An 18,359-nucleotide genomic window follows, 5' to 3' on the forward strand; every position below is an offset into this window, starting at 1 on the left:
CGCTTGACTAGGAGGCTCTCAGCGTGGGCGGTACCGGAATGTCTACAAGCGGACTCCGTACAGTTCTCAGGATTCTTGAGGTTATGTGAGCTTCTTTTAATTTTTAGAATTTTTATTATTTTAAAAAGAAGCCATGTAGCCGGGCGTGGTGGCGCACACTTTTAATCCCAGCATTCGGGATGCAGAGGCAAGTGGATCGCTGTGAGTTCGAGGCCAGCTTGGTCTACAAAGTGAGACCAGGACAGCCAAGGCTACACAGAGAAACCCTGTCTCAAAAAAAAAATAAAAAAATAAAAAAATAAAGTAATTAATTAAAATAAAAATAAAAAGAAGCCAGGTATGGTACCTCATGCCTTTAATCTCAGCACTCGGGAGGCAAAGGCAGATGGATAACTGAGTTCAAGGCCAGCCTGGTCTACAAAGCGAGTCCAGGACAGAGAAATCCTGTTTCAAAAACAAAAACAAACAACAAAAACATCTAATAACCGAACGTAGTGGCCCACGCCTTTAATCCCAACACTTAGGAGGCAGGCAGATCTCTGTGAGTTTGAGGCCAGCTTGAGCCTGGTCTACAAAGTGAGTCCAGAAACCTTATTGACCTGGGCAGTGGTGGTACAGGCCTTTAATCTTAGAAAGAGAGACAGAGAGAACTTAGTGGATTTTTTTTTTATATTTCTTTTTATGTGGATTGTGGCTGTCGTGGACTCACTTTGTAGACCAGTCTGGCCTCGAACTCACAGCGGTCTGCCAGCCTCTGCCTCCTGAGTGCTGAGATTAAAGGCATGCTCCACTATGCCTAAGCAAGAAGACATAATTTAAGACATAATTTTAGGGACTGGAGAGATGGCTCAGAGGTTAAGAGCACTTGCTGCTCTTCCAAAGGTCCTGAGTTCAATTCCCAGCAACCACATGGTGGCTCAAAAAACCATCTATAATGTGATCTGATGCCTTCTTCTGGCATGCAGGTGTATATACATGAAGGCAGAGCACTGTATACATAATAAATAAATAAATCTTTTTAAAAAAAGACATTACTTTATTTATTTATATTTTTACTTGAAATATCTGGGCATGGCCCGTGTATATGGATACTGCCAGAGGCCAGGTGACAGTAGATCCTCGGGACTTGAATTACAGGTGCTTGTGAGTCCCCTGACTGGGTGTTGGGAACCAAACTTCCATCCTGAACCTCCAAGCCATCTCCAGGCCCTGTCTGGGGACTCCTCACTACATCCCAAATATTTCAGGTTTGAGGATACAGCATGGAGGGTAGCAGCTTGCCCAGCATGCCCAAAAATTCTAGGTTTTTGTGAAGAGGCCAGAGGCCATCTCCAATGCTGCTGGTGGGGATATGGCTCCTCTGTGGTACAGAATTGGCTTGAGAAGCCTAGGAATTTAAACTTCAAATCTAGGCACATTCTTTCCCTTTTGAGACAATATGTTTTGTAGCCTGCTCTAGGAAAACTGAAAAGAAAAATCTTAAATTAGAAGTCTGGCTGGGCTGTGGTAGTGCACATCTTTAATTCCAGCACTCTGGGAGGCAGAGGCCGTGGATCTCTGAGTGCCAGGACAGCCTGGCTACACAGAGTGGGTTCCAGAACAGCCAAGGCTGCACAGAGAAACCTTGTCTCAAACAAACAGAAAGCCTCAGCCAGGTGTGATAGCATACAGCAGTGATCCTAGCAGGTGAGAGATGGAGGAAAGAGGGTCAGAAGTTCAAGGTCAGCCTGGGCTACAGGAGACACTGTCTGAAAAAAGTCCTATTTTTCCCTCATAAAGTCAATATAATGAAACCGGGCTTGGTGGCACATGCCTTTAATCCCAGCACTTGGGAGGCAAAGGCAGGGGGAATCTCTGTGAGTTTGAGGACAGCCTGGCCTACAGAGTGAGTCCAGAACAGCCAGGACTATAAGAGAAACCCTGTCTTGGGGGGGGGGAGGGGGCATGGAATCAATGTAATGAAATTTAGTTGTTCCTCTATCAGTTCTTGGGCCTTTCTTTTCAAATGTGACATAGTTCAATGTAACTGTTCTAAGTACAATCCCATTAATACAATGAAACTAAAGTGTTCTTCATAGCTGTAAGACTAAATGTAAATGCAGCTGCTCCTGGTGGAAGAGGCCTGTGACACCAGCTAAGGGTGGAAGAAGCTGGGACAAGCCACTGTAAGAGACCCCATCTCAAAACTAAAAGAGCTGACATGTAATTCAATGTTATAACCGTCACCTCAAATGAAGGGAGCCTGGGTTTGATCGACAGTTATACACACACACACACACACACACACACACACACACACACACACACACACACTTTAACTCCAGCACTTGTGACATTGAGGCAGAAGAGAAAGTTCAAAGCAGCCTAGGCTACAGAATGAGATGATGTCTCAAAAGGGAAATGGGGGGTGGGGTGGGGTGCGAGAGGGGGCTTTGCAGTATGTGCCCATATTGTAAGTTTAAAGTCCTAGGTGTGTCAGGCCAATTCTGCACCATGGAGGAGCCCCATCCCCATCTGTAACAACTCAGATCTCCTGCCTTCCCTCCCTGAAGTCACGTGGGTCCATCTCTGAAAACTGAAATGCCCCCCTGAGTGTCAACAACAAAGATGTTTGCCCTTGAGAGATCTGTATTCCTTTTTTTTTTTTTTTTTTTTTTTTTTTTTTTTTTTTTGGTTTTTTGAGACAAGGTTTCTCTGTAGCCTTGGCTGTCCTAGACTCACGTTGTAGATCAGGCTGGCCTCGAACTCACAGCAATCCCCCTGCCTCTGCCTCCTGAGTGCTGGGATTAAAGGTGTGTGCCACCACACCCAGCGAGATCTGTATTCTTTCGTAGTCCTCAGGCTACAGACTACAATAAAAACCTGCTGGGGTTTGCTTTCTCCCATGGTGGCACAGGGGAGCCTGGTGACATAAAGCAGTAAGTGTTCTTGATGACATCACATGCTTCATGACAGACTGGAGGGATGCACGGAGAGCAAACCTTTAAGACCTGAAGGACAAGGAGCTGAGCAGAGGACTGGACTGGACTGTGTGTGACCAGGCAAGCCTAGAGCTGTTTTGGAAGTGTACGCCTAATTGATACAAGCAGGAGTGGTTGCCTAAGCCCTCCCAGAGCCTGGGGCTAGCGACAGTACCATGTTGTGCAATAGTGAGACAGAGGTCTGTGCAAGTTCCTCCAGCTTCCTCTGAGCACCATCCCGTGGCTGCACCAACTGCTCCAGCCTCAGCCATGCAGGGATGTGTAGACTCTTGTGACAGCTGCAACCCAGGGACGTTAATAAGGCTACATGTTCTGGCTCCTCTGTAAGCAGAACAGACCTGTCCTCTGGAGCCGCTGTGAGGATGCAGTGAGACCAGACTGCTAAATATCCAAGGGACCTACCCGACATTGCCTCATTCCCCGACACACCTGGCTCCCCAGCGCCCTTCCTCCATATTCTCTCATTCCCCAATCCTCCCCCTGGATTTGGGCAACCTGCTCCCCAGTAATCTTTAAGCCTTTTTTTTTTCTTCACCTGCCAAAAACCCCAAGCCAGGTCTCCTTGCCCCTCCACCCCCCCCAGTCTCCTCAGTTCTACGTGATCATCCATCACGCCAGTCTAGGGTACCTGACATAAATCCTTCAGTGATCAATGGAGGATTCATTAGCCATGCTGTGGCCCTGGACAATAGCATCGGGAACCCCAAGAACCCCTTCAAAAACAGGACAATGGGCAACCACTCGCCCAAAGAACCCAGAGGGGAAAGCCATGAACTAGGGATAGACGGGGAAGAGAAGGGACTTGAACCTGGGTAGTAGCAGGATGAACACTGGATGCATCATGAGGAGGGCTCCAGACACAGACACTGTTAGCGGCTTTATGTGTACAACAACACTCGGGGCATCCATGATCAGACCGAGTCACATTCCAACAACAGGGGAAACGAGACCACGTTCCCAAAATTAAAGCTGCCAGCAAGATCCCAAAGCTTCAAGCCAAACTGAAAATCACGTATGGAACAGACACAGACAGAGGGGCTTGGTCATCCCGCATGGTAGAGCAGAGCAGCAGGCACTCACAGCCTGGGCCGGGACCGCTACACCTGTGAGGCCCACAGCCCAATGAGGCGATCAGCTTCCCTCCGGCCAGACAGGAGAGCCCCGTGCGTGGTGGAATAAAACGTCCGATGTGTGGCTTCCCCAGCAAAGAGTACCTGGAGCTGCAGAAAGATGCCAAATTACAACAAGGATGCAAGTGGGACAGCTGTGGAGAGACGCACGGAACACAGAGCCCCTTCCCGTGCACTTGCATCTACGAATGGGCGGAAGCTATCACTGCCCATCCCATGCAGGTGTGAACACTAAGAGACGCTCAGATGATGCTCAGAAGAGTTGCTGAACTACCATGGGAGAGGGTGGCTAAACCTAACATGCCATGCAATGGTGAGAACACTGCCTACAACTATAGGCAAGCTGACAGGGAGTGACCGGTGAGTACACCAGGTGATACTGAGTGTCTTAGAGATAGGCACTAAAATATCTGCGTGTAGACATACTCAGTGAGAACAGTGGGTAGAGCCTGATTGGGGGTGGGGTTGGCGGGGGTGGGGGGTGGGGTGCCCACTGCTCTACCTGCTTTGATGGTTTCTATAACGTAAATGTTTTCAAACAGTCTCACTCTGTGCCTCTGGCTGGCCCGAATCTCGCTTTGTGTACCAGGCTGGCCTAGACTCTGTAGTGAACTTTCTAGCTGGGATTGCAGATAGCTACGCACACTTAAATGTGCTTTTAATATTAGAATTGGATGAAGAGAGCTGGGGGTCGGCGGGGGGGGTGGTGTCAAGAAATGGTAGAGCGCTTGTCTGGTGTGCTCAGGGCTTCATCCTCAATACAAAAGAAAAAAAAATAAAACAGCTGGAAGCATAGTGTGAGGGAAAAGACAGATGTTCCTACCAGCTACTTTTGTTTCATTTTATTGCTGTAGCCAGCACTGTAAACTCCTTAAGCCATGGGTATGTGTAATTCTGACACAAATAACACCTTTTAAGTGTTTAGGTGGGTTTGAGTTTGTTGAGACATAGTCTTACCAGCCGTGGCTAGCTGGTAACTTGTTCTATAGACCAGGCTGACTATGGACTGGAAACATTCCTCTCTTCTCTGCCTCCTGAGTGCTGAGATTATATGTCAGCACATTTGACTTTAAGTTACTCTTACTTTCAAAAAGAAAGTGGCTCTGTGCCTTTGAGATCCCTGCCCACCCACACTCACACCAAGTCACCTTTAGGCCTTGTTTCGAAGCAGGATCCCCAGTGCCCCCACCACAAGACAGGCCATGATACCTGGGCGCCAGTTCCATCAGCAGGGAGGGGCTGAGCCATCACATCTAAGTCTTCGCCCGTGCTGCCCACGGCCACATAGCTGTAGGAACCTCGGGTGTATGGAGCATTGTGCCAACGAGACCTCAGCACACTCTTGGCCACTGGCAGTTGTGGATTTCCTGAAGCACAAAGGAATGTTAGCTCAGAATTCTCACTAACCTGAAAGAAAACCAAGCCAGTGCCTGTTCTCCTAAGAGGGACCCTGGCTCAGCTGCTCTGCCAGCAGGACACAGGGAGAGCAGGAGCCACTGAGCAGCACCGTGAGATGCCTCCTGTAATGACACACCACACCCTTGTGAGCCTCAGTTTCCTTACCTGAAAGCACCTGACTAGGGACACCGACATTTACTTTGGGTGGAAGGCTTTCTAAAATAAGACTAGGAAGTATTTGCAAAGCGTGAGGAGCCCACTGCCCGGGAGGAAGGCTGTCAGGAGATGTGCAGAGCACAACACACTCTTCTCTGCTCCAAGGTTACTTCCTCTTTAGTGATTGGCCAGTAAGAACATATGACTGGGAGGGTACCTGTCACTCTCCGGAGCACTTGGGTTAGCGACAGAAGCACTTCCTCATCCGACAAAGTCTCCATAAACTCTGACTCGAGCCCAGCAATGAACCCACACAGCACATGTGAAGACCTGCATACAGAAAAAGATGGGAGATGGGTCTGCTAGCCCTGACCCACGTGAGGCCAGCGCGACCCCCACCCAGAACAGTCTCCTGGAGCTCTCCCAGGCTTTCAGCTTTCAAAGTGTCTGGGTATTTTCATAACCTGAAGGCAACACATGCTGCATCAGTTGTGCCAAGTGTGCAGGAGCAGAAGAGGTAAACAAAACCATAGGGTTCATGTTCTTCACCACCACTGGGCTGGGGGAAGGGTGTGGATTTCACCCTTAATGAAACAGTCAAAGCTATTGATTTTATTCAATTTTGGCCGTCTATGTCTGTGTGAATGGGAAGAAGTATAAAAGATTTGGGGGGGGGGGGCCTGGAGAGATGGCTCAGCGGTTAAGAGCACTGTCTTCTCTTCCAGAGGGTCCTGAGTTCAATTCCCAGGAACCACATGGTGGCTCACAGCCATCTGTACTGGGATCTGCTGCCCTCTTCTGGCCTGCAGGTGTGCATGCAGGTAGAGCACTCATACATATTTTTTTAAATGATCTTTTGAAAAAGCCAGGTGTGATGGCACGCGACTGTAATCCCAGCACTCAAGGATGCAGAGGCAGGTGGATCTCTGTGAGCCCAGGACAGCCAAGGTTACGCAGAGAAACTCTGTCTCAAAAAAACAAAAACAAAAACAATCGAAAAAGATTTTTGGTGTGCTGTCTGTGAGTTGGGGGCCAACGGAACCAGCGCCTCCTGCAAATTCCCCGTTCTGACCCATCCAACCATGATAGCAAGAAGGTTTTCTTCCCTCAGGGAAAAAAGTACACAGTATGTATTGATAGCAATGAAATTTAAGCTCTCAAGCCAAAACTAGAATTTCAGCAAAATTGTATATGTTACCAACAGTGTAGCAGCTTCACGCTACTGAAGCTTTCCTACATCCGTGGTAATACTGACAAATTTAAAGATTTATTTATTATTATGTGTACAGTGCTCTGCCTGCATGTACACATGCAGGCCAGAAGAGGGCATCAGATCACATTTTAGATGGTTGTGAGCCACCATGTTGTTGCTGGGAATTGAACTCAGGACCTTTGGAAGAGCAGGCACTGCTCTTAACCACTGAGCCATCTCTCCAGCCCCAATATATTTAACTTTTGACATAACTGCATGAACCAACATTTTCTGAATGACTCAAATTGTGGAGTAAATGAATGAGCTACAGGTTCAGTGAGAGACCTTGTCTCAAAAAACAGGGTGGAGCGTGGTAGAGGAAGACCTGTGATGTCAACCTCTGGCCTCCACACAGTCAGTAAACACACACATACACACACATACACACACATACACAGGGATGGAAGGGGACAAGCATATTTTCTCAATGGTGGTGCATGCCTGTGATCCCAGTACTTGGGAAGCAAAGGCGGGTAGATCTCTATTTGAGGCCAACCTAGTCTACAAAGCGATTCCAGGACAGCCAAAGGCTACACAGAGAGACCCTGTCTCCAACACACACACACACACACACACACACACACACACACACACACACACACGGCAGAATTTTGCTCATCTACAATTCTCATTGATATCTGGCCTAATAGAAGACACAAGAGTCCCAGCTTCGTCTGTATTCATTTATATTGATCTTTATACAGATATGAGTTAGAAAAAGCAAGTAATGAAGCAGAGGAGAAAACTCTGTGGTAAAGGAGCACTGGCTTCTTTTCCAGATGACCAGGCTTCAATTCCCAGAACGGGCAATGGTGGCTAACAACCATCTCTGACTCCAATTCCAGAGGATCTGACACCCTCTGTTGGCCTCAAGCTCTGCATGCATGTGGTGCAGAGAAAACATCCACACAAGGTAACAATCTTACACACACACACACACACACATACACACACACACAAAGGGGAAAGGGGGGATAATATTCGTGCAATTTTTCAGAAAGTGTAGTTTTCCAATGCTAGTGGGACACAGAGCCTAAGTCCCTATTGAGGAACAGACAGCGGCAGCCATGGTCTGTTTCCATACTCCTTGAAAGTCAGTTGCACCTGGGTAAAAATAACTCCCTCGCTCCCGGGTGTACGGGGGCTCTGCAGCTGTGAGCTGTGCAGCTGGCCAGCACTCATCCTAGTGTTTTAGGCTAAGAACAGGGCCCTCTCCTGCCGGGTCTCTAAACGGAGACCCCATCCTAGACTATGCATGGTGCTACTTCCTGAGTTAGTACCTAGAAAAAGTACACTGCTACATGGGATGGCTGAGCCATAAGTTGAGCCCTTCATCTGTGGGTCTTGCCTGTCTGTCTGTCTGTCTTTTCTAGATAGAGTCTCACTATATTCACACTGACGTTCTTCCTGCCTCAGCTTCCCTAGTGTTAGGATTCCAGGAGTGTATCATCAGGCCTGGCCAACTGTGAGTCTCTGCATCCATTATGTAGAAGGCTATTTTGCTCCAACTTAGAGTACTATTTCTCCAGGTACAAACAGATTCATACTTCAAATATGGAACATATATATGTATATGTGTGTATATATGTATATGTGTGTATATATGTATATGTGTGTGTATATATGTATATGTGTGTATATATGTATATGTGTGTGTGTATATATGTATATGTGTGTATATGTATATGTGTGTGTATATATGTATATGTGTGTATATATGTATATGTGTGTATATATGTATATGTGTGTATATATGTATATGTGTGTGTATATGTATATGTGTGTGTATATATGTATATGTGTGTGTATATATGTATATGTGTGTGTATATATGTATATGTGTGTGTATATGTATATGTGTGTGTATATATGTATATGTGTGTATATATGTATATGTGTGTGTGTATATATATATGACATTCCTGGAGTCCAAGAGTACATCCCTGGCCTCCATTTGTCTCTCAGGGAGCCAGACAGGGGATTCTGTAACCAACACATCAGGACTGATGCCTCTCCTCCAATTAAACGCTCAGAAACACCTGACAGTGAACCACACACAGCGGGGTCCTCCAACAGACTAAGAGTGGCGAGCAGGCGAACTGTGTCCCCGGAGCCCCTGAATTCATACATACTCAAAAGGAGGCAGGACCAAAAAGCCAATGAGCTTCTTGAACCAGGTGTCCTGCAGCGAGAGGGCTGTGTCCTGCAGCGGTGATGAGTCCTCCCACACCACCTGGATGAACTGGCAGCCGGGCTCCCAGAAGGGCTCCTCGAACTCCAAGAAGATTTTGTTGTTGGTACCAAAGCCGAGTTTTCTGATGGCTTCTGCCTTTTTGGCAGGCAATGGTGGCTCAAAGAAGGTCTCTTGATGTTCTTTGAGAAAACCTGCAATTCAGAATTGTATGACGTTGTGGTGCATGTCTTTAATCCTAGCAGTCAGGAGGCAGAGACAGGCATGGATCTCTGTGAGTTCAAAGCCAGCCTGGTCTACATAGTGAGTCCAGGACAGCAAGAGCCACATGGGTGGGGCCCTGCTTATAAACAAAATAAATAAATAAATAAATAAGTTAGGTTTTAACTAGAATCTACATCAACAGGAATCCGTCCTGATTATACAGAGGGCTTCTATCAGCTCATACATCCACACACTCATTCAGGTACCTGAGAACAAATTCCAGAGGCTGGGCCTGGCCATCAGGACTCCGGGTCCTGCTACCATACTGGAGGAATACTACAGCCTCCCTGGTCACAGAGGGACAGTTAAGTGGGACTCTGTAGGGACAGCTCACTCCTGACCTCCTATCTCTAACTGCCAGTCACATTCCTCAGGACCAGTCCGTGGTCGTCATCACACAGAATTTACCAGAAGGCTTGTTTTGCCCTTTACTGTGCTAGAAATTGAACCCAGGGTCTCACACATGTCAACACTCTGCCACCGAATACACTTAGATGAGTCTAAATTAGGGGTGGGGGCCGGGGGGGAATAGCCCATGGTCAGACAAACAACAAAGTCAAACCAGAGAAGAGAACATTTTCCTGAAGCCTATAAGAAAGGAAGGACAAGGCAGGCCCTCAGTCCCAGCACTTGGGAGGCATAAGCAGCCGCATCTCTGAGTTCGACACCAGCTGGGCTTACACAGTTCCAAGCCATCCAGGGCTACAGGGTGAGACCCTGTCTCAAAAATAAAAATTAAAGCTTAAAAGAGGAAGGGAAAAAAAAATCAGCACAAGAGGAAGTCTGCAAGGCCATAACCAGGCACATGACAGGGACAATTTCCCCATACACCGGGGGCAAGGGTGGAGAGGCAGAGTCCATTAGACCTTCAGGAACAAACCACTCCTGCCGTCTACGAAGATGCAGCCGCATAAGCACTTCGAAATTTGCAGGTCCACACCATGTGAAACAGGAAGTGAGGACTACCAAACTTCCACCAGTATTTATTTATAACGACATCTCTATATAAGAAAATATTAGCCGGGCATGGCAGCATGGTGACTTCCAGCACACAGGAGGCCAAGGCAGGAAGGCAACAACTGCTATAAAATATGACAGAGTTATGATGTAAAGTGAATAAATTAAGTAATTAATTAAAAAAAAAAAAACACAGACACAGAGTGCTTTTCACCCACCTGAAAAATCCTTAGAATGAAAACATGAACATTACAGCTCAGCAAACACCCAGAGCCAAAGGACAGGAAAAACCAGAGGCCTGTGACACCTGAGATAGGGACATAGGCGGGAAACCTGATCAGAAAAAAGGAGAGATCTACCTAAGGGCACTGTGACGATGACATGATGGGCAGGCAGGCGGGTACCATCTTCACACTCCACCAACACGGGGAAGGTCTCCCCTGGGAAAGCAGCTTCCTGGAAGGACCCATTCCAATGAATGGTCTTCACCGGCTTGTCAAAAACCATCGAATCCTTGGGCAAGGACGCCAGTATGTGGTTGGTAAGTCCTTGGTAGCCACTAGGAGAGACAGAAGTTGATGTGTAGTGAGCCTGGCCCTCCATCGAAGATGCCACCAAGCCTTGAGGGAAGCATCACTCAGAGCCAGAAAGAGTAGCAAACCCATTCATTAACATCTACCTCCTGGCGGGGCTGGAGAGATGGCTCAGTGGTTAAGAGCACCGCCCGCTCTTCCAAAGGTCCTGAGTTCAATTCCCAGCAACCACATGGTGGCTCACAACCATCTATAATGTAATCTGATACCCTCTTCTGCAGATAAAGCACTCATATGCAATAAATAAAATAAATAAATCTTTAAAAAAAAAAAAAAACATCTACCTCCTGGCTAATGAGGGTCAAGCGAGTCAATCAGCACAAAGCTGACGAGGTCACCTGAGAACTAGAGCTCCCCACTACACCAGCCCGGGTCTGTGCACCTGCCTGAGTCACAGATGTCTATCTCCTGGGGGCTGGGGGAGGGGGCTTTGGGGGAATTGGGGAGGAAGGAGGACACAGGGACAGGATAGTCCTACCTAATGTCTTTGTCCCTGGCAGCATGCACAACCCTGCCTGGCACAGGGGAAGAACCTGCCTGGCTCCTCTGCACCTGACGCCCCTTGCGTAACACCTGGCACAGGAGAAGCCCCAGAACATCAGAAGAAATGCGCATTCAAGACATTTCCTTGTCAATTTCCCAGAAACATTGTCGCTTAAACAGGAGCTGGCAGGGCTGTGGCCCATACCCAGCCAAGGTGCAATCCAGCCCCGGCAACACTGTATACTCCCCGAACGGTGCAAGAGCCACCAGGTCCATGCTGTGGGTGCCGCTCACACAACACTCTATGTTGAAGTAGGTGTTCAGGAGAGCCAGCTTGAGCTTCTTGGTGCCCTCGTCCTCAGTCCAGTCAGCCACCTGCTGACTTAGCTCCGTCTTGAGGAACTCTCCAACGCTGGCCACTGGGGTCTCAGGTGCATTCAGGAACTCTCGGGTCCGGTCTATGAGTCCATAAAACAGGTTGGCCATCTCCATCACCAGCTCCAGGCTCACACTTTTTCCAGAGCTGGTACAGCTCATGGAGGGCAGGACCACGTGCCCTCCTGTCTCCACCAGCTGGTTCTCCTCTGATAACTCTTTCTCCCCCAGGAGCCCGATCTCCGCAGCCAGCTGGAAGACAGGATTGCCCTGGGAGGGCCCATGGATCCAGTGTGCACCCAGCTCCACTACACCACCTAGGAGGGTACAGGAAATGCCACCTGGAAGCCCCCTCCCCCAGAAAAATCAGCCCCACCCTTTCCCAAGCATACTCTTAAGAACATCTTGAGAGTCACATGGTCCTCTTGAATACCAGGACCTGTCCCTCAGGGTCAAGTGGTTCCCAAAGGCAAGACTTGGTCAGACCAGGCTGAGGGAACTCCTGAGGAGCGGCAATTAGGCCTGTACAGGCTTCTGGGGGACACAAGATAAACCGAGAGGAACCCCCAGAGCTGAAGAAGGCAAGGGCTGGACCCTAGGTTGCCTTCCCCTGAAGTGTCCTCTCCTAACTTTGGGCAGTTGACTTTCCGGGCCCAGTGAACGTGGGTGTATGCTCCTTTACTCGGGGAGCCCATAAAGTATTCCTGGCTCAGCTAGAGCCCGATAGGGTCTGGGGTCGACCAAGGGGCGGTTACCGAAGCAGCGTTCCGAGCGGATACGGCCCCCGGCGCCGGCGGTGGCCTCCAGGACCCGCAGGTGTGGAGCAGCCGGGTGGCGGCAGAGCCTCTGCGCAGCGCCCAGCCCCGCGATCCCGCCGCCCACTACCAGCACCTTCGGCCCGCCGGACGCCATGGCTTGTTCAGGGTCCTCCAGCGACCGGTGGCCCTGGGCGGCCCCGGCGTAAGTGGACGGGGCGGGGCCAGAGGCGGGGAAGAAGGTGGTGCTACGTGGAAAAGCAGCAAGTGAGTGTGCGTGGGGACTGGGAATGGGACGAGGGGCGGGGCCTAGGGGGAGTCCAAGGAGCGATGCGGAAAGCAGTCAAGTCGGGGCTGCCTTGAAGAACATTCCGAACTGGGCCGTAGAAGTGGGAGGTGTATGTCCCTGGCCTGCACTGTGTCCTCCAAGTAGGCTCGCGGTTCCCGGATGCTCTCAAGCTCCAGGCCCTCTGAGCCCTGCCCTTCCTGTTTGGGCCTGCCCACACAGTCGCCTTAAGCGGGGTGTGGCTTTGGCTGCTACTTGGCCCTGTGAGCTAGGATTCCCACCTAGGTAAGTGGTCTTCCGGAGGCATCCTTCTTGGGAGACACCCTTGCTGGCTCCTATAAGCAGAGAGTAGGCCAAAGCTTTACTCTCCTTCTACTGGAGTATCGACTCACAGTCGAACCTGCTTAGGGGATAAGTTCAGTCCTGGACCCCTGTGCGGACCCAAAGAATGAAGACAAGGACCCTGGAAGCTGAGAACACTGCTTGGCCAAGGGCTGTTAGAGCAGCCCTCGCAGACTGAGGGGCAAAAATGTCCTTGCCGCACACACTCGATCCCCACCCCTCCCTCAGAGCTAGTGGAAGTGATATAAAATGCGCTGGGTGTGTGCTATGGGGAGGGGGCCCTGGCTTTGGCAAGGATGGGAAACATGATGCTCGGCATAAATCCCAGTCTGGAGAGTGTGTCTACTGAAGAGCAGGAGGCATGTGCCCTCCCCTCAGCTATTTAAACATCACTCTTGTTCGCTTGCAAAGTTAGTGTATTTAACAGGGACCTGGGAGTTGGGAGTTAAAGCTTCACCTCCAAAGAAAAGATACCAGCCGGGCAGTAGTGGCGCACGCCTTTAGTCCCAGCACTCTGGAGACAGGCAGACGGATCGCTGTGAGTTCGAGGCCAGCCTGGTCTACAAAGTGAGACTGGGACAGCCAAGGCTACAACAGAGAAACCCTGTCTGGACTCCCCCCGCTCCCCAAAAAAAGAAAAGATACCAAAGACATTCCACCCTACATCTATTAAAAAAAAAAAAAAGACCTAGACACAAAGAACACTGCCAGGCCTGCTTCAGTCAAAATGCCAGCCTTTAATACCCACCATTTTTCTCTACCCAGTCTTAGAACTTACGCAAACAACTTGGTTTCACCGGACATAGAAAATCAAGTTGAAGCTGACATGAAAACTTCGCTCCTGCTGGCTAGTTTTCATCAGTGTCCAAAGTTGCTATGCAGAGGGTGCTGTAGGAGAACAGTCATTGTCGGGATTGCCCACTGTGGATTCCCACCAGCTACAATAGTGACCTGCCAGGGAAGATCATAGCATAAAGGTTATGACAATTGCCAGGCAGTGGTGGCACATGCCTTTAATCCCAGCATTTATGGAGGCAGAGGCAGGCGGATTGCTATAAGTTCGAGGCCAGCCTGGCCTACAAAGCGAGTCCAGGTCAGCCAGGACTACACAGAGAAACCCTGCCTCAAAAAAAAAAAATAATAATAATAATAATAAGTTTATGGTGATAACAAGCTGCTTTTGCATTAGACTTGAGACCTGCTCCAAATGAGGGAATTCATGCTTGTTACAGTAAACCAGATCTAGGTTTAGATCTAGGCCATAGAGTTGGGTTGCAGTGTACCTACTGATGTTTTGCTAATTAATCATGTTGCTTTCTAAATGTTTATATTTTTACCCACAGGTTAACACTGCTCTCAATCAGCCTGGGCCAAAGATGCTGCTTCTGCAGTGGGCAGCAGTTACACAGAGACAACTAATCCAGTGCACAGCATTAAATGGAGGATCTGTATCAGCCTCCCCACCCCCACCCCCAAGGCTCAGGGACCATCAAGGACAGGGAAGGAAAAGCATGTAAGAGGCATGGGGTGGGAGAGACCGCATGTTGCTCTATCCCAGAGGACTGGAGTTCAGTTCCCAGCGCAGCACCCACATCAAGTGGTTCACAAGCACCTGGAATCCAACTTCCCTTCTAGCCTCCAGGGGCACCCATGCGTACATACATGGTAGACACATACCAACTAAAAACTAATAATCTTTTTAATTAAAAAAGAAAATGTAACAACCAGAGGATTGAGAAGAGTGCTATGAGATGCCGTCTTCTGGACAGAGCGTAACCCCCCTCCCCCCCACCCCACCCCTGTGCTCATGAACAGTGCTGCAGCAGTGATGACCTACAAAAGATCAATGTTCTAACAGGCAGTGCTAGCTGGGCTCAGTGGCTTACAAAAAGGAGGGGGACCGTGAAGGGGGAGGGGAAGTGCTGAAGGTGCTTGCGGGAGCGGGAAAGGGAGTCAGGGATCCATGTCATCAAACTACACCATTTACATCTGTGAAACTGCTACAAAATAAATTTTTTAAAAATCTTTAAAACCGGGCCGGGCATGGTGGCGCACGCCTTTAATCCCAGCACTCGGGAGGCAGAGGCAGGCGGATCGCTATGAGTTCGAGGCCAGCCTGGTCTACAAAGTGAGTCCAGGACAGCCACGGCTAACCCAGAGAGACCCTGTCTCAAAAAAAAACCAAAAAAAAAAAAAAAATCTTTAAAAACTCTGTTAGCAGGGAGCAACCTAGAACCCAAGTACCTTTCCCTTAAAAAAAAAAAAAAAGACTGGATCAGTTACTGGACATTACCCTGTCTCAGTTAATGTGTATCTTTACTGGCTTCTCTTTCATCCTTGCTATGAAATTGGTTTTATGTTTGGGAGGGGTAATAAAAAGTGGGGCTGTCCTGTCCTGTACAGTTGTGACACTGCCATAGGAAAAGCAGAGTTTGCAGCCATGCATTAAGTATATCCACTTTCAATTATATCAATTTCTGTTTTAACTTTTGCGGGATATGGGAAATTTGAGGTGCACACTTTGAAGTGCCTGGAACACCTTGGGCCTCCAGAAGTACAGGGCAGGGACAGTTGGGACAGCAATAGCCACAGGAAATGGCAAAAGTCATTGACACAGTTCCAGCAAAGCTAAGGGGAATGCTGCAACTGCCGTCATTGTGTCTCTCACTTTTAGGTTTTGGTCTCTGCGTGTTGCAGTCTTGTAGACTTTCTGCAGTATGGTTCATTGTATGTGTTTTTCCCAGGGAAGTTATGTCTGAGTCTTTTTTTTTTTTTTTTTTTTTTTTTAGGAAAGTCTTAAACTTCCTTCCTCTTTTAGGGAAAATAACCTTAGCTGGCCACTATTCAGAAGTCTTCCTTGTGCCCTGGGGATTGTGATAAGTTCAGTTAAGCAAAAGCTAGGAATTTCTAAATGACTCCAGGAATCTTCTTGGGATATCGGCCACCAAGCAAACTCAAACAATATAGTCGGTGCTTAGGTAAACAGAAATAACGGGCAAACCCTGGCTGGCCAGCAGAGGTAGTAACAGATTGTAAGCCGCTTTTTACAATATGCTCTCTGAAAATGTAGTTTAAAGATAGGAGTCATACAAGCTACACCCCTGGAAGAATAGAACCCAATAAATCAGATAGATTGACTAAAATGAGCTTTCCCTACTTTATAGCATAGATGATGAAACCATACAGTAAATGGAGTTAGGTGTTAGTATTTGCCGTTCATAAAAAGGCCAGTTCAGATATTTTTCTGTTTGTCAAGAGTGCCTCTGCCCCCCCTCCTGCCACAAGACAGGGTTTTTCTGTGTAGCTTAGGCTGTCCTGGACTCACTTTGTAGACCAGGCTAGCCTCAAACTCACAGAGATCCCCTTGCCTCTGCCTCCCAGAGTGCTGGAATTACAGACGTGTGCCACCATGCATGGCTTGTCTAGAGTGCTTTAAAAACTGCAGATACTGCCAGCCTAAAAGTAGGCTGTCATATAACTAATGTGTCTGCTTTAGCGGAGATTCTTTGAATTGGAGTTATAGGGCTAATAATAAAAATAAAATCTGTTCTATTTGTACTTTCTAATTGTAACCGAACTTGTATCCCCAGACATGCAATATAAAAATCAAACACATGTCTAAAGACAAAATGATATAATCTATACTTCTTGGACAATCATTAGTCTTTGTTCTGTAAAACTGTATAAATAAGAAGCAAACTGATTGCTGTCAGTCAAAGCTGCAAGATTCCCCTGACCACTGCAGCTGACTCAGCTCTTCCCTCACCAACTCCTATCTCCTCTCAGGCAACCCTGTCAGCAGGCCAGGCTTGGCCCCTGGCAGACAGCAGTGTTTCTTGTCCCCTGGATGTAGTGCACCAGTCTGAATGAAAAGGCTGCTCTGCAGCTGGGGTAGTCACGTGCTCATCAACAGACCACTGGAGACTATACAGATGCTGTGACACGATTGTCCAAAGGTAGGAGAGCCCTGTCAGACACCACAGATGATACCTCCCATGTGACTTAACCAAATCAGGCTTGTTCATTAAAAAAACAAAAAACAAAAAACAAAAAAACCCAGCCATATCAACATAGAATTTGCATGCACTTCGCCCACTTGACCTGCACAAGCCAGTGGCTTTCGGTAAAGTAACAGAGTTGTACAACCATCACAACCAAGTTCAAAATGTTTTTTTCATCACCCTATTCTGGATGGTTCATGTAAAGAGTTAGGGTAAGGCATGCTCTCAAGGCTTTTCCACATACACTGTGTATCAGTACTCACTGCTTTTCATCATATATATGTCATATTAGGGGTGGAATTCAAGGCTTTGTGCATGCTGGGCAACAGTGTTACACTGAGCTACAGCTCCAGTCTCCACAGTACATTGTAACATATTCAAAGGTATCAATTCCAATGTGGTGCCCCTTGCCTAATTTAATACCAGCATTTATGAGGCAAAGATAGGTAGATTCCAGTCCAGTATGGATGGTATAGAAGACCCCGTTTAGAAGAAAAAAACTAAGGTGTTCATTATACAAATAGAGAATATTTGATGGACATTTAGGCTATTTTCACTTTTTAGAAAACAGTTTTTAAAAAGTTTTTATTAATTTTATTTATTGCATATGAGTGCTTTATCTGCAGAAGAGGGTATCAGATTACATTATAGATGGTTGTCAGCCACCATGTGGTTGCTGGGAATTGAACTCAGGACCTCTGGAAGAGCAGGCGGCACTCTTAACCACTGAGCCATCTTCTCTCCAGCTCCCTATTTTCACTTTTTGGTCTTTGTGATTAATGCTGCGACGTACCTACAAGCTACATGGGGCCATGTTTTCATTTCTCTTGGGTATGCACCTAGGAAGGGGGTTTGCTCTTTTCACTTTTGAGACAGTGGCAGGCTATTCTCCAAAGTGGCCAATCTTAGGGCTAGGGGTGGTGACTACATAAGTGTAAGGCCAGAGTTCAATCTCCAGGAATATGTACATGCACCTCACAATGGCAAAGTGACCACACTATTTTGTACTCTCACCACTAAAGTAGAATCAGGTAGGAAAGACCAACTGTTAGATACTATTGTATTGATGTATTTGGTGATTTACTTAAAGCATTGCTTGTACTGCCTGTTTGCCGGGCACAACTTCAATTGCTATCTGAAACAGAATGACCTGGAAAAATAGCAGAAACAATGGGTCACTGCCTTAACAATCTAA

General features: G+C 47.8%; 1 protein-coding gene and 2 long non-coding RNA genes across 4 annotated transcripts; 2 read left to right on the plus strand and 1 right to left on the minus strand.

The window, feature by feature from the left end:
* The first annotated feature begins 78 nt into the window (after window positions 1-78).
* LOC311592359 lies at window positions 79-1,742 on the plus strand. The gene is made up of 2 exons (XR_014777388.1): window positions 79-337; window positions 781-1,742. It is a non-coding gene; the product is annotated as an uncharacterized lncRNA (long non-coding RNA).
* Window positions 1,743-3,845: 2,103 nt separating this feature from the next.
* Window positions 3,846-12,801, minus strand: PAOX (polyamine oxidase). Of its 2 annotated transcripts, none has more exons than XM_084772640.1 (7): window positions 12,536-12,801; window positions 11,611-12,097; window positions 10,689-10,888; window positions 9,050-9,302; window positions 5,883-5,995; window positions 5,321-5,478; window positions 3,846-4,201 (listed from the first exon to the last, which is right to left on the minus strand). In XM_084772640.1, the coding sequence occupies exons 1-7, from the start codon at window positions 12,690-12,692 to the stop codon at window positions 4,079-4,081; spliced, it is 1,491 nt and encodes a 496-aa protein (XP_084628766.1). In that variant the 5' UTR covers window positions 12,693-12,801; the 3' UTR covers window positions 3,846-4,078. The 2 variants fall into 2 exon arrangements, with proteins under 2 accessions (XP_084628766.1, XP_084628767.1); XM_084772641.1 differs by lacking the exon at window positions 12,536-12,801 and adding an exon at window positions 12,173-12,520 and having other exon boundaries at window positions 11,611-12,050.
* Window positions 12,802-12,808: 7 nt separating this feature from the next.
* On the plus strand, window positions 12,809-14,892 carry LOC311592358. Its single transcript, XR_014777387.1, has 2 exons — window positions 12,809-13,106; window positions 14,507-14,892. It is a non-coding gene; the product is annotated as an uncharacterized lncRNA (long non-coding RNA).
* Window positions 14,893-18,359: the final 3,467 nt, after the last annotated feature.

Source organism: Acomys minous (assembly GCF_964271855.1).
Source record: "Acomys minous genome assembly, chromosome: 2".
Lineage (NCBI taxonomy): Eukaryota > Metazoa > Chordata > Mammalia > Rodentia > Muridae > Acomys > Acomys minous.